The sequence below is a fragment of the Phacochoerus africanus genome, chromosome 15, assembly GCF_016906955.1.
Source record: "Phacochoerus africanus isolate WHEZ1 chromosome 15, ROS_Pafr_v1, whole genome shotgun sequence".
Classification (NCBI taxonomy): Eukaryota; Metazoa; Chordata; class Mammalia; order Artiodactyla; family Suidae; genus Phacochoerus; species Phacochoerus africanus.
The window spans coordinates 14,003,643-14,018,747 of record NC_062558.1 but is presented as its reverse complement, the minus strand read 5'-3'; the positions used below and the strand labels follow the sequence as shown (position 1 = coordinate 14,018,747).

General features: G+C 53.0%; 1 protein-coding gene across 1 annotated transcript; it reads left to right on the top strand.

Moving 5' to 3' along the window:
• Nucleotides 1-6,563: 6,563 nt before the first annotated feature.
• Nucleotides 6,564-13,490, top strand: SOX7 (SRY-box transcription factor 7). Its single transcript, XM_047759941.1, has 2 exons — nucleotides 6,564-6,995; nucleotides 10,766-13,490. The coding sequence occupies exons 1-2, from the start codon at nucleotides 6,758-6,760 to the stop codon at nucleotides 11,695-11,697; spliced, it is 1,170 nt and encodes a 389-aa protein (XP_047615897.1). The 5' UTR covers nucleotides 6,564-6,757; the 3' UTR covers nucleotides 11,698-13,490.
• The last annotated feature ends 1,615 nt before the right edge of the window (nucleotides 13,491-15,105 follow it).

Sequence of the window (15,105 nt, the reverse complement as noted above, 5' to 3'; positions counted from 1 at the left end):
GCAGAAATGCAGGGTGAATGGTTCAAAGACCAATGTATAAGATATGAAGAAGAGGGGAACACTTTGCCTTGACATTGGTCTTGGGATGGGAAGGAGTATTGTTATGAGTTACTTAGTTACTTGTCAGTTTTAGACCTCTGATGGTCTCACCACCACCATCAGACATACCCCTCATGGTGGTTTGAAGACATGGCCACAATTGACATTTTGTATATTGAGAACTGGGGATCTACGTTTCCATCCCTGGAATCTGGCCAGGCTTGTGACTGCTTTGACCAACAGCATCTTGGTCAGAGGTGATGCCATGTGATTTCTGAGCCTAAATCATAAAATAACATGCAGCTTTTGCCTTGTCTGAACCCTCAGTTCTTGGAGCTGAGCTGACTTGTAAGAAATCAACCTATTCGGAGGCTACCATGCTTAAAGGAAGCCAAAATAATATGGAAAAGCCATGGATAGACACTCCAGTTAATAGTTTCAGCTTAGCCCAGGCTTTGAGTCATCCCAGCCTTGGTATCAAACATATGGATGAAGAAGTTTCCAGATGGTTCCAGCTCCTGACTATTCAAGTTACTCTTGACTATTCATATCTTTCCAGCTGAGACCTCAGACATCATAAAGCAGATACCCTCACTGTACATGGTCCAACACTAGCCCGCAAAGTCACTGAGCATAATAGCAGTGGTTGCTTGTACTGTTACGTTTGGGGTAGTTTATTAAACAGCCATAGATAACTAAAGCACAACTCCTACCTAATCACCGTCAGCTGTTAGCAGAAATGCAGGATAAATGGTTCAAAGACCAATTTAGACAGGTAGTCAAAGTGGATAGGTTGAGTGAGAGGTGTGTTTCCCAGCGAAGTCTTCATAAAGGGCCGTCCAAGCCCGGGAGACATTCCGACTCTCTGAATGTAAGTCCAGAATCTCTTGAATGGTGTCTCTTCACATGAGTTGCTGTGCGCAGCTCACTTCAGCGCTTGTGGGGAGTGAGGCTACTGAAGTCAGCCCTCGGGCTGCCCAGCTAGCCAGCCCACTGTACACTGCTCCCTTCTGTCCTCCTTTCCTTTTTCATTGAGTGCCCATTACAGGCAACACATTATTGTAGGTACTGGGGTATCAAAGCTGAGCATATATTAACCATGTCTTTTATTGTCTCTGCTGGTGCTTTGGCATTGGGAGCCTTGCTGACTCTGGAAGGATTGCCTTTCCCAGGGCTAGCTGATTCCTAGAGCCATAAACAAGTCTCCTGCTAGTGCACTTTTCAAATACAAATCTGCACCCTCAACCACCTCTTTTATGGCATCTCACACTCTGGACCACTATCCACCTGCCTAATTGCCCCAAGGCCAGTTACCAACAATTAGGGACAGCCCTTAGACCCCAGAGGCCACCCAAATTATTCAGCCAAACAATCCTAAGCCTGGCAGCATCCTGTTCTGCAGTATGAGCTCTGCTCCCAGCAGCATCTGCATCCTTCTCTGTGGGCAGGCTGCGCCCCAATGAACATTTTATTAAAAAAACAAAATAGGGAGATAATGGTAGCTTGAAATCCACCTGTTAAAGCAATCTCCTAAGCAAACAAACAAGAAGCACTCTCACCTTCTCACCAGGGATTGCTGGCTGATGACAGAGTTGTCCACAGTGAGATCGCCATCAGCACTGCCTCGCAGCATCGCTCACCATCCCGATGTGTGTGCGCGCAGCCTCAGAAAAGACATCTTCTCCATCCCCTATTATTTATAGGCAGTTTCTAGTCAGTTTCTCTTCCTCCTCTTAGGCATTTGGAAAGAAGAGGCAGTAAGACGAAAGAGATGGAAACATACCTCCTTAAACCAACAGTTAATTTGTCCTGTCGTTCATTGGTTTTTCCACTTAAAATTTGAGTTTAGCTTCTGACCAATTAAATATAGATCATTTCAGTGCAGTGATCCTATGCACATGCTCCCTACAGAAGGAAATCTGATTACTATTCAGGGTGGAGAAAATTGAAGGAAAAAAAGGTTCGTTCTTGGCTGAGAACTCTCCTGGCCCTCAGCGCTCAGAGGAAACAAATGCAAATCACCAGCTCCCAAGCCTTCCCTCAGTACTGTCCTCGGCCTGCACACAGTACAGGCCAGGCCCGTCTTCAGTTCACTGGGCCTCCCGAGCCTCTCTGCCCTATGCCCTGGCTAAGCAGCTTGCTCAGATGTGCACAGCCAGTAGTGGCACATGGCCTCCATTCACTGAGAGACATGACTGATGGTGAGATGCATGCTCATGTGTAGAGGGGCATCCTGTAGTAACCAGAAAGTCTGATCTGGGGAAGCCCAAGAAAGCTTGGGTGTCTCTACCCTGGTGTTTTGTTACTATTAAGTTCCTCTCACAAAAGGGTTTTGATGTTGTCAGGGCGCCTACACTACCCACATTCAGGAGCAGTGTCATCTGAAAACTCTATTCATTCCCCACTCATCCCCTATAAAAAGCTTCTAAACCTAAGATGCCGTGAGACTCTGTCCAGGTGTCCTTTTGTGCTGCTTCCAGTCCACTCAGGTAAGCCTCCAGCTATATCTGAAATCCCTGCTGTGTGGTTTAATCCCCCCAAATTATTCTAATCAGAGTCCTTGATGAGTTTCTCCAAAATGACCGTGCAGAGATGTCTGTTGGTCAAAAGACAGGAACTCTGCTTCTTGGAGGGATGTCAGGCCAGATGGGGAAAGGGCAGCAGGCAGGTCTGGGCCAGTCTCTTGGCTTTCCAGCATGCACCTTGTCTGTGGCCAACAGGGTTTACCCATTGACTTTTCATCTTACCTTGAACTTCAAGTGCCCTTTGGATGAGGCAAAGTCCAGTGGAACTTGAGTGATGGGTCTGGAGAGGGCTTATAAGCAGGGGAGACACAGCAGCAACTGGTTAGGAGTTCTTCTCTCTGGCCAGGGGCTCTGGTTAGAGCAGGGAGCTGACCTGGGGTAGCCCCAGAATGGGGGAGCAGAGGCCTGAGGGCAAAAGATGTGTGTTCAGGTCTCTGCCACCTGCCTCATCTGGGAAGCGGCTTAGTACAACAACTTGGGCTGCCGATTCACAGAGCTGTATGGAAGCCAGGATGAGCCGGGAATGACCTTTGCAAGAACTGTCAACCAAGTGCAGATAAATCAGTGTGAGCAAAGATGGTGGTGATGAGGATTTCAACCTCCAGCCTGGTGTGAGGGACAAAAAGAACCAGCAAAACCCATGCACAAACCCATCGTCTCAGAGTGGAGGGCTGCAAACCGGGGCTCCCCCAGGCCAGTGCAGCTGCCCAGAGTTTAGTCCGGGAGGGGCTCCGGTGCCGGGTGCCAGGGCTGCCTGTCCCAGTGGGAATGTGCGCCCTCTTGCTTTCTGTCTCCATCCCCAAGAGTCACTGAAACTCCTTAGTGTGGAATAGGAAAAGGAAAGCTCCTTGAGGGGAAAGTGTTGTGAAGGCACTTTCACAAACATCATATCAGTAATCTTGTATTATCCTCATTTTACTGGTGAAAAAAACCCAGGCTGAGATCATGTGAATAACTGTATCACACCAACTATAACTCGCAGCAACTGAGTGCTCAGGGTTTCTCACTTCAAATCCTGAGTTCCTGGAAACCCTGTTCATCAAACTACAACCTAAAGGAAGGGGGGAAACGAGGAGGGGAGGAGTAGAAAGGGAAGGAGGGAGGAAAGGAAAAAGAAAACGTCTTGAGAAAGCAGAGTTCACACAACCAGAAGAATGTCTCAGTCTGAGGGCAGGCAGGTCCTCTGTGCCCCTGAGTCGTCACACACCGGCCTGCTGCTCTGACTCTGCTGGGAACCAGTATCCATCCCACCGTGGGACTAAGAACCCACCCGACAGTTGTTGGCGAATTCACCGGTGAGCCTCTGCCATCACCTGACCGCCGTCCTGGGCCCAGCGCTGGCCACAGCAGGCGTCTGGGATGCGTCAGATGCCAGCCGGGTTCCTCTTGCTCAACCCTCTGAGCTCCGGGCTTCGGGGATGCTTGAGCTCTAAGTGGAGCGCCCAAGAGGCAGCAGGGTCACAGCTGCCCAGCACCCATTAGCGCCTCCAGCACCAGGGCACACTTGCATCAAGTTGCGCAAGTGAATCAATGCGTGGATGCAAATTAACGAAGAAATAAAGGAATGGAGCGAGTGAGAGAGCCTGGGTTCTCTTCCGGGACAGTGCCTGTGGGGGCGATGTGGCGTTTAGCGCCCGGGTCCTGGACAACCCAGGTTCGCGTGCACTCTCCAGACTAAATGCAAGATATTACTATTGGAGGCAACAATTATAACACGTATTCTCTCTGCCCCCAACCCCCACTGTTTTCTCCATCTTTGCCATCGGATTTTGGAATCCACCTTGACCGCTCTGCGCGCCCCGGTGCCTGTGCAACTTCCTAACGTGGTGCCTGGGCTCAGTCCTCCTTGGGGACGCCCGCAGCCGGCAAGGGGGCGCTGTCCCTAGAGGCCTCTTCGAGCATCGTCCCGCCATGGAGCGGCGGAGGGGTTAGAAAGGGTCGGAGTCGAGTAGTTACAGGGGTGCTGGGCTGCTGCGCAAAGCCCCCTGCGGGGATCCCCTTCTCTCCCCCCCCACAAAGCGCCACACCCCTGGCCCGGCATGGCCCTAGGTCCTCACGGTTCCCCGAGCTTTTCTGGCCTGGGGATTTTCCTTAAGGAATTTCTGGCAGAGGGAAACGACCTAGGCTTCCGGGAGTTAGGGAAGTCCGCGTAAAGCGCGGACATGTTCTCTCCACAAACCAACCCCTTCCCGCCCGGTCCCCAGTGCCAGTCAGCTCCGCTACTCCACGTCGGGTTCCAAGATGCTCACCTGGCTCTCGGGACCCATTTTCCAGCCAGCGCTGCGCCGCACCCCGCGACCTTCGCTGGTCAGTCTCCACAGCGAGAGCAGCGGGTGAAGGCCACCGCCTAGGTCGCTGCTATGGGATCCCTGCTGGAAGACAGAGGAAAACTACACACTCTATTTCATGGGTAAAGGCTGTTCTTGGATGAACATCATCTGGGGCTCTAGAGGTTAAACTTGGGATTTAAAACATCGAAGTGCATTTCTTCATCCACTTGCAGGGTCTTTGCTGTGGGGCCGGTCCCAGAGGGCGTGTTGCCCAAGAGGCACCTATGAACTCAGTTACTGCAGGTGGGACCCTGAAAACCGGGCCCAGATCTTCCTGACTGTATGTGTAGAGTTGTACTAGCATCAACTGGCATGTATAGAGTTTGAGCTTTCATATAAAGCTCTGCGAGATCAGTCTTACCATCTTCCTCATTTTGGGATTGGGAAAGAAAGCCTAGCGAGATGCCGGACCTGCCCAGAGTCATGCACTAAGTAACCCCAAAACTTAAGACAGGTTCTGACTCCAGACCTCACGTTCCTCCTATAATGCTACCTCCTTTCAGGGTCTCTTCGGTAGAGCCCTGCATATGGTCAGTGCTCAATAGATATCTGTGGATTGGATTCCATGATCTAGTCAAGCCCTATAAGTGCCCTGTTTTATACAGTAGGGTGTGTCTAAGCTGCATCTGCTCACTCATTTATTCATTCACTTATTCAGCATTTCCTGAGTGCCTGCTGTGTGCCCGCAAGGAAGTGAGAGCCAGGGGAACAGCCCTATTCACATGAAATGGCTTGACACAGAGCTGTCCTCTGAGCAGGGGGTTTGCGTCTGCAAGCGACTGCCCTGAGCTCCCAGGCTGGAGCCCTTCCAGTTGAGGGCAGGCCCAGAACCCGGGGGTGTCAGAAGGAGGGGAACTCGGGAGCTCCCAGGTCGTGCCAAGGCCTAGGGACACGGGTAGGAGAGTACCTGACTGACTCTGCTCCGATCCTTCTGTTCAGAGGGGAAAATACAATGAGAAATGAACTGCGAAGAGAAGGGCTCTGAGGCAAGGAAGCGGGAGACCGAGACACCACAGACCAGCGTGCGGGGCAGGCAGGGGTGTAAGAAGAGAGAAATCAGATGGCATGGTGAATACGGGAGAACTGGGGACGCAGACATGCCCTCCCGAGAGCCAGGGAGCTGCGGGGCGTCGAGGGAGCCCCTGGGTGGACACCGCGGAGAAACCGACGTGGGACCCAGCCTTCGCCAGCCTCTCTCGTTGCCCAAGTTGTTTGGGGGCCAGGTTGTCGCCGCCCGGGGGTCTTTTTAGAAAAGCAGTAGGTGTGTTCTAGCAAGAACGCCTCACGGGCTGCTCTGGGGGAATTCATGGTCAAAGCCTCTCGCTCGGTCATTCCCAGCGAAACCTGTTTGGCTTCGGTTCTCCGTACGATTCCGCCTGCGGAAGGAGCTGGCAGAACCCGGCCCGGGGAGGCCTCGTCCAGGCGGGACAGGGGTCTGGAGTCCGGCTCTCGCTCCCGGGCCCGGTGGCTGCGGGCGGCGCTCGCTTCCCGGCCCGTGGCACCTGCACGGGGAGCCGGCGCAAAGAGGGGCGGCCCGGGGGCGGCCAGGCGCCCATCTCCGGGAGGGACCTGGGAGGCGGAGGGGCGGGCCGGGGGCGGACACGGGAAAGCGGCCCTCCCTCCTGCCTTGCCTCCCGGCAGGTCGGAGCTGAGACTCGGCGGCCCGGGACGCAGGGAGGGGGCCCGCGCCGAAACGGAGGGAGGGGCCGCGCCGCCTTCGAGAGTCATTGGAGGACGCGGTCGCACGAAGCTGATAAATAAGGGGCCGGGCCGCGGCTGCCGGCCAAGTTGGACGCCCCGACCGGTGCGAGGGCCCGGTCAGCGCCGGCCTGACGACGCAAGCTAGGCGACCCCCGCACGGCCATGGCCTCAATGCTGGGAGCTTACCCGTGGCCCGAGGGGCTTGAGTGCCCGGCCCTGGAAGCCGAGCTGTCCGACGGCCTGTCGCCGCCGGCCGCCCCCCGCCCGCCGGGGGACAAGGGCTCTGAGAGCCGTATCCGGCGGCCCATGAACGCCTTCATGGTGTGGGCCAAGGACGAGAGGAAACGTCTGGCGGTGCAGAACCCGGACTTGCACAACGCCGAACTCAGCAAGATGCTGGGTGAGTGAGCGGACGGGGCGCGCCCCGAGGTCGGCGGACTGGGGGCTGGCCGCTGTAGGCCATGCGGGCGCGCGGGGCGGGGGTGGGACGGGGTACGCTCGAGGGGCGCGGGCGCGCGCCGTGCCAGCCAGGTTGGGCATCTGCGCGAGCGTGGGTGTGCGCGCGGGGGCCGGGATTCCGAGCGGGGACGCCTGGCCCCGGCCCAAAGTGAACCGGCGCGGCCCGCCTGGGTGGCCTGGGAGACCCCCTCGGGAGGACCTGAGCCGAATCTGGGACCCCGGGGCACAAGTGGGGCTGGGTAGCAGCCCGGCCCGGGGGGCCCGGCGACGAAGACCCGCGAGCATGGACAGGCCCGGACAGTAACACCGGGCCGGGGGGAACGACCGTTTGCTAGGAATACCAGGGCGGGAAAACCCATCATTCGCTAAACCTCACCGCGGGCATAATCACAGAGGGAGGTCGTAACATCAACATAGGTAACGAATGGTCCTGAAGAGAGACCTTGTGGGAACGCATGCTGCTGCAACTTAATTGTTAAACCAACAGCAAAATAGCCTTGATTCGAGCCTCTATTTCCAGTCTCAGGAGTGTTGGGAATTTGACTCACATACTTAGGGCGGCCAGTGAGGGTCTGTCCTGGAGCCCCACCGCTTCCTGAGGGCTGCTGTGCCGTCCCAGCCCCAGCTTTGGGACTGGGGATGGGGACGATCCAGGTCGCCGCGGAGCGGAGAGAGGATGTTCCCGAGCGCCGGTGTCAGAGGTTTCCTTCTTCTCTCTCCCTTGTCCAGAGCTGAGCACTAATCACCTTTGCCCCACTCCTAACCTCTTCACCCTTCGACCTATTTTTAAAATTCATTTTAACCGATGGGAACTTTTCTCAGCACTTTGTGTGCCCAGTGGGCGCTAGGCCCTGTGAGAAGGGATAGTGCGTGGTCACCCGAGGCTGGCCCTGCCCTCTCCAACCCCACCCGGCCCAGATCGAAGGAGCTTTTTCCCTTTTTTCCGTTGGAGCTCCTGGCTCCTTCCCCAGATTTGTGGAGTGACAGCTGACACCCACCTTTGTACTGGCTAAATCCACAGGCCCTCCTGCAGGTGGAGGCCCTTTCAGAGCTGATGGGGTGTGGGTTTCCAAGAGCCTCCTACCCATGGACCAGGCCCCTGGCTAGCTGCACCCAAGAACCAATTAGTGGGCTGGTGTCTTAGGCAGCCCCTTCCCACATAAAAAATATTTAAAGTCATATTTTATTTATACTTTATACTCTAAAAATATTTTAAAATATACTTTATAAAATGTTTAAAATTATACTTTAGACTTGAGACAAACGTATTAACATATATAATAATAAAACGGTTTCTTCAAACAAAAAGCTCATGCTTTTCTTCAGATTTCTAAAGAAATGAAAATACTTTTTAATGTGTGGGCCACTGAAAGTTTATTTAGTGTGTCCCAGGTCCCCTGCCTGTTGGCCAAGTGCAGCTCTTGTGACCAGGAGAGAGCGGACCCAGGCCAGGGTTGGGAGAACTCAGGTTGGGGAGCCTTGTGGGATTGAGGCTGCCTGCTCCCAGAGAAAAGACAGGCAAAGGGACTTGGGCGACAGATGCCTCCTGTGAGCTGATCCCAGTTGGCAGTTGGCACTTGGGCTTCCAGAGGTTACAGTGCATTTTGCAGAAAAGACACTAATTCCTTCCTGCTTAACCACACAGCCCCTGACACTGGGCAAGGGAAACCAACAGGGTGTTGCTTTGTGAAATGTAGACTTTCTACACCTGCTAGTAGAAGGGCAGCAGGGTGATCCACTTCCACCCCCGGGATCTCTTGCCCAGCCCTTCCTTTCTGACTTAGGAAAGGGAAAGGGCTGAATGTGAGAGTCCAAGTGTTTTTTGACTTTGAGCCCTCCAATCTTTAACATTAAAAACTTCACTCAGTAGCACCAGTATTTTTTAGTATATGATGGATGAGAAAGCACATAAAGACAGTTAGACATTTAGTGGTTTTTAAAAAATGAACCTAGGAGTTCCTGTCGTGGCTCAGGAGAAAAGAATCTGCCTAGCCTCCATGAGGACGCAGGTTTGATCCCTGGCCTTGCTTAGTGGGTTAAGGATCCAGCGTTGCCCTGAGCTGTGGTGTAGGTGGCAGACTTGGCTCAGATTCTGCGTTGCTGTGGCTGTGGTGTAGGCCAGTATCTACATCTCCGAGTCAGCCCCTAGCCTAGGATCCTCCATATGCTGCGGGTGTGGCCCTAAAAAGACAAAATAAAATAAAATAAAATGAACCCATATTTTATGAATATCCAGGAACACTTAGAAACTGGAGTCACATTTTATACCCAGTCCATGGGTAGGGTGTGGGGGCGTCTGGAATCTTAGGCCTCTTGCTGCGACTTTTTGACCTCAGCACAGGCTGGAAACTGCTGACCAATCCCAAATCCAGAGTTCCGGACACTTTTCAAGTTGCCTTTTTAAGTGAGAGCTAATTGTATTAATTGACAACACTCAAAATAGTTATAAGGTCTCATCCCAATGGTCGAACACCTTAAAAAACTGCCCTCTTCCAGCCCCCTCTGTGGATCTTGCATGGAGGGCCAGCCAGCACGGACATCCAGGGCCGCCCTTTGCTGAGTGCTTTGGGTGGGAGGTGTGGATCCTTTCCTTCCAGGGTTTAGCAAGGGAGTAGGGTAGAGCAGAGTCGTGGGTAAACGTGTCAAGCTGTGGAAAGCCGATCCCACCCTAGGAAGTAATAACCTAAGGGGTCCAGAAGTGTCCTTCAGAAAACCTGCAGCCAGAAGGATATGCAGTGTACTTTGAGAGAGGAAGAGACACTAAAACAATTTACAGAAAAAAGTAAGGATGAACAGAAAATACAAGTGAGACCAACATTTTTGCACCAGTGGAATACATGCGCGGACTGTTTCTTCAGGAGAGTTTTGAGTTGGGGAGCCTCAGAGTCTATTTTTATAGTAAGGGAAATGGAGACCCAGGGAAGGTAAGGGATTTGCTTCTGAATGGAGAATCAGTGGGCTGAGTAGGTGTCCCCTGCTATGGTCACAGGTCCTAAGCAGACAGCTGGAAGCCATAGCTTGTGTACGTGTGCATGTGTTGTAGGCAGATGCTAGCATTCTGGCCTCAGTGAAGTCTTCACACAGTAGGGTCATATTTGACCTTCAGATATAAGGGATAATCCTCCGATCTTGTAATTTATGTCCATCTGTGAAACTATTGACTAAGCCTGCGTGCCCTCACAAGGCCTGTGAAACTTATGCCACAAATAAGTATTATAGTATCATTTCCTGAGAGGCAGTGATAACCAAGGAAGCCAGAATTTTCATTAAAATGCGTGGATGATTAGAACTGACCCTCAAAGGGTAAAGGGAGCCCAAATCAGCTTTGTAGTTGTTACATATTTTTGTCCTGCAGCTGACATTGGGCAGGGCAGGCCTTTCACTGTGCATCCTACTCTATTTTCACGTTCTTAATATCTGCGGCTTTGATAGGAGAGATGCGGGGGACCATGTGTGTAGGTGACAAGAGTGCTTTGGGACCCACAAGACAGAGAGTTTGGTTTGGCCTCACTGTGTGCACAGGATGTGGGCTAGGAAGAGGAGCGAGGAGTGCGGGTCGTCCTGTAAGGAGAAGGGGTACCCCGCGGGGGCCTGGGGACCGAGGCGGCGCGTGCGCGTGGGATGCTCCGAGGCCCGGGTCGGAGACAGGTGCACCCGCCGCCCAGAGCCGCGCCGACGCTGAACATGGCCTTCTCTGACTTGTGTGAGCAGGAAAGTCGTGGAAGGCGCTGACGCTGTCCCAGAAGAGGCCTTACGTGGACGAGGCGGAGCGGCTGCGCCTGCAGCACATGCAGGACTACCCCAACTACAAGTACCGGCCGCGCAGGAAGAAGCAGGCCAAGCGCCTGTGCAAGCGAGTGGACCCCGGCTTCCTGCTCAGCTCGCTCTCCCGCGACCAGAACGCCCTGCCTGAAAAGCGGAGCGGCGGCCGGGGGGCGCCGGGGGAGAAGGAGGACCGGGGTGAGTACTCCCCTGGCTCCGCGCTGCCTGGCCTGCGCGGCTGTTTCCACGAGGGCCCGGCCGGTGGCAGCGGAGGCGGCGGCACCCCGGGCAGCCTGGACACGTACCCCTACGGGCTGCCTACCCCACCGGAGATGTCGCCCCTGGACGTGCTGGAGCCAGAGCAGACCTTCTTCTCCTCCCCCTGCCAGGAGGAGCATGCGCACTCCCGCCGCATCCCACACCTGCCCGGGCCCCCCTACTCCCCGGAGTACGCCCCCAGCCCCCTCCACTGCGGCCACCCTCTGGGCTCCTTGGCTCTCGGCCAGTCCTCGGGCGTCTCGATGATGTCCACCGTGCCCGGCTGTCCGCCGTCCCCTGCCTATTACTCCCCTGCCACCTACCCCCCTCTCCACTCCAACCTCCACGCCCACCTGGGCCAGCTCTCCCCGCCTCCGGAGCACCCCGGCTTTGACGCCCTGGATCAGCTGAGCCAGGTGGAACTTCTGGAGGACATGGATCGCAATGAGTTCGACCAGTACTTGAACACTCCTGGCCACCCAGACTCTGCCGCCGGCGCCGGGGCCCTCAGTGGGCAGGCCCCGGTCTCTCAGGTGACACCATCAGGCCCCACAGAGACCAGCCTCATCTCGGTGCTGGCTGACGCCACGGCCACGTACTATAACAGCTACAGCGTGTCGTAGAGCCTGGGGCTGCCCGTCCGGTCCTGCCTGGCCGCCGCCGGTGCTTCCCACCTAGCCAAGCGAGCGAAGCGGATGCGCAGCGCCCCGGGGTGGGCAGGTCTGCACTGCAGGCGGCGCACCAGCTCTGCGGATCCCAGGGCCCCTCCGCCCCTTCCCCGCCCGCCCCGCCCCCTACAGCCTGCATTTTGGGTATATTCCTTCAAATGAGTTTCCACTGGCCGCACCCTGGGAATAAGGCACGGTCGTTGCTGAAACATGCCGTTTCCCCGGTAGGATTTTCACTGACCTCTCCTCCCAGCCCTCATCCCGGAAACAAATTCAGGGGAACCGCAGCAGCCACTGGCACCTCTCATGCTTCTGACACAGCCGCAGGGGTACAGCCGTCCTTGACTTTCGGTTCATGCAGGTGAGGAGAGCCCTGGGATCTGGGATCCTCAGAGGCTAGTGAAAGCCAACTCGCTTCCCCTCCTATTCAGCGTCTTCCCACCTGTAAAGTGAGGGACGGATCGGACGACTAGGGTTTTCTGATTTAGGATTCTCTCAAGGCAGGCAAAGGAAAATGAAGTTTGCCTCACTCAGTGTGCTCAGTGATATGCAACCCCCCCCCCCCCCCACGCCCAACAGCTCAAGGACACCAGGCTTGTTGCACTTGATCCTAGTTTTCTAACATGATCACAGTCTTCCAAAAGGACACTGTTCCAGTTTGAGAAAAAACACTCATCTTGATTTGGGAAATTAACCACTGACATCAACTGCAGCACTGAAAATGAGTTTGAATTCAAGCTGTTTTTTTAAAAAAATATTTTTTAGATAAGTTCTTTTTCATAACACACACATTTCAAGAGAATATATACAGCCTGAATATATGCAGTCAGTGTGTGTGAGACCCACACAACACGCACACCTTCATGTATAGCCTGAATCAGATACTCTTGCTGACCTTGGCATCTTCTCATCAACCCTCTGTTACTAACGACCCAAAGAGCAGGAAACTGGAAAAGAAGTTTAGCAGAGCAGCATCTTTCCTTCAACCTGGATGTGTTGATTTCACTGCACTCTCCCTTCTGCAAATGCAAAAGGATCTTCCCACTGTCTCCATCTCCCTTTCCTGGAATTTCTTTTTTCTCTGCTTCCCCGCTCTTCCTCCACTCCTGAATTTGCCACTAGTTCAAAGATCCCTTGACTTAAAAATCCCAGGCATGATTCCTGTGGCAGAAATGGGAACTTGTCCTCTCCTCCCCAGCCAGCTGGTTCTTCAGGTAACATCTTTGGCCAACACATCAAATTAACTTCCCCTTTATTATACTTACTTCCCCCAAACAGAGATGCACTGTGATTCAGAAAATGTTTCTGAGCCCTGACCCCCATCCCCAAACATTTCCATCCTTCCCCGAAACCTTCTTTGAAGGGACATGCCTATCAATGAGCTAAAAGACAGTTGTTTGTCTTTTGATTCCAGCATATTATTGCCTGTATGAAATATGTGTTTTATATATTCTCCTATTATTTTCACCTTATATTTTGTATTGTTGAAAGATTCTTTTTTTTTCCCCTTCCAAGGAGACCTCTTGTAAAATCTCTTATAAGATATGATTAATCCTCATGCTATCACTGTATATGACATTTGGTAATAAATAGTAAGTCATGGACAATATGATTGGTGCAGTCCAGAATGCGTATTAATAATCTTGTAAAACATTATCACAGACATTAAGCTAAACTGTTCCATTTTTTCTATAAGAACCACATGTGCTTTGGAACGGTTGTAGATACTGATTTGTCTAAAATATTTAATTTAAATAAACATTTTTGTACCGTGACCATTCTGCTGTTTGAAATATAGTTTTGCAGAAAGAAAACGTTTCAATTGAGGCATAGCTATAATGCCCAGTGCTCCTGCCCGTATTGGTCAAAATGTTTTCTCCATCAACTTTTTTATTTGAAAATGTTATCTTGTAGGAGTGGTTGATTGGTATGTTATGAGTTCTGGTAAAAAGATAAAGCCTGATTTGACAGATTAGAAACAGTGTTGCTGTCCCTGATACCGAAAGAAAAGACAGACTCATAGCCTGCTTGCAAAACAGTTTTCTCCTCAGGAGGGATGACTCCACACTTGTAAAGTGGGAGGAGGTGGTTATTTGGCTGTCTGAAGATGGGAGGTCAGTTATTTGCTTTCTTAAGGCTACCGTGGGGTTTCCTTCTTTTTGAAGTAATCTTTGTAAACATTATTTTTATTAGAATATAGTTGATTTACGGTGTTGTACCACTTTGGGCTGTATAGCATAGTGACGCGGTCATACATATATATGTATGTACGTTCTTTTCTCATGCTGTCTTCCATCATGTTCTGTCTGAAGAGACTGAACAGAGTTCCCTGTGCTGCACAGTCGGACCTCACTACTTATCCATTCTAGATGTAATCGTTTGCATCTACCATTAAGGCTACTTAGATTGGCCTCTTTACTAGGCATTTTTGGATGTGGTATGACAAGACCCATGGGCTCTCAAAACTCCATGGAATGTTGCGGAGAGGAGCGGGGAGCAGGAGGATGGGTAATTAAAGGATATAACATCTTGTGAGGTTTAGGGTGAAAACTCCAGCCAAAAAGTGCCTGGAAAAAACGGATGATTACTCAGTCCCCAGGCGGGTCACCGTGTCTGGCTTCTCTTCATGGGGAAGCGGTTGTAACTTGTCTTAGTCAAGAGTAGCCTTGTGTTCTACCAGGGCCTCTGGGCCAAGGAGTGGGTCTTGGGAGGGCCCGGATGGGCAGACGTTCATCCTGCAAATTGGATCATAATCTCCAATCATTACTTTAATAGCACTTTATAGATGTCGGGAGATGTACAGCAAGTTTTATGGTGTTTCTCATCCACAGCCCCAGGTGGGGCCTGTCGGCCCTCCACCCCATCGCACAGCCAGGGACACTGAGGCCCAGAGTGAGGGGTGACTCCGTGTAGCTCACCCCACTGGACCGGCGGAGGTTGAGGCTTCAGGTGCGTTTGCCAGCAGCGTCAGTGGACAGCCTCTCAGCTTTTTGCAGCGCTTCCCCAGGCACGGGATTCCATGTGGCCCACCCGTGCTTCTCACAGCCCAGGGAAAGAGGATGGATGAGGAGGAAATGACAGGGCCAGCCTTAGAGGAAACCCGAATTCCTTGCTGCCCAGGCCCACCATCGTGGCCAGCTGACGGTGGCCGTCTGTAGGGTCATCAGCTGGCTGGAGGGATTGTCCGGCAGCATCTCCTGGCCATGTCGGTCTGTCAGTGTCCCTCCCACCCTGGGCGCTGCCAGGTGGGCGTGTTTCATTCCAGGCCCAACGGTGGGGGCGGGGTGGTGTCCCTGCCTCTGGGAGGCAGGAAACAGGCAGGCGACAGGGCTGCTCTCTTGCTTTTGCTCGGCTCTCAGTGAA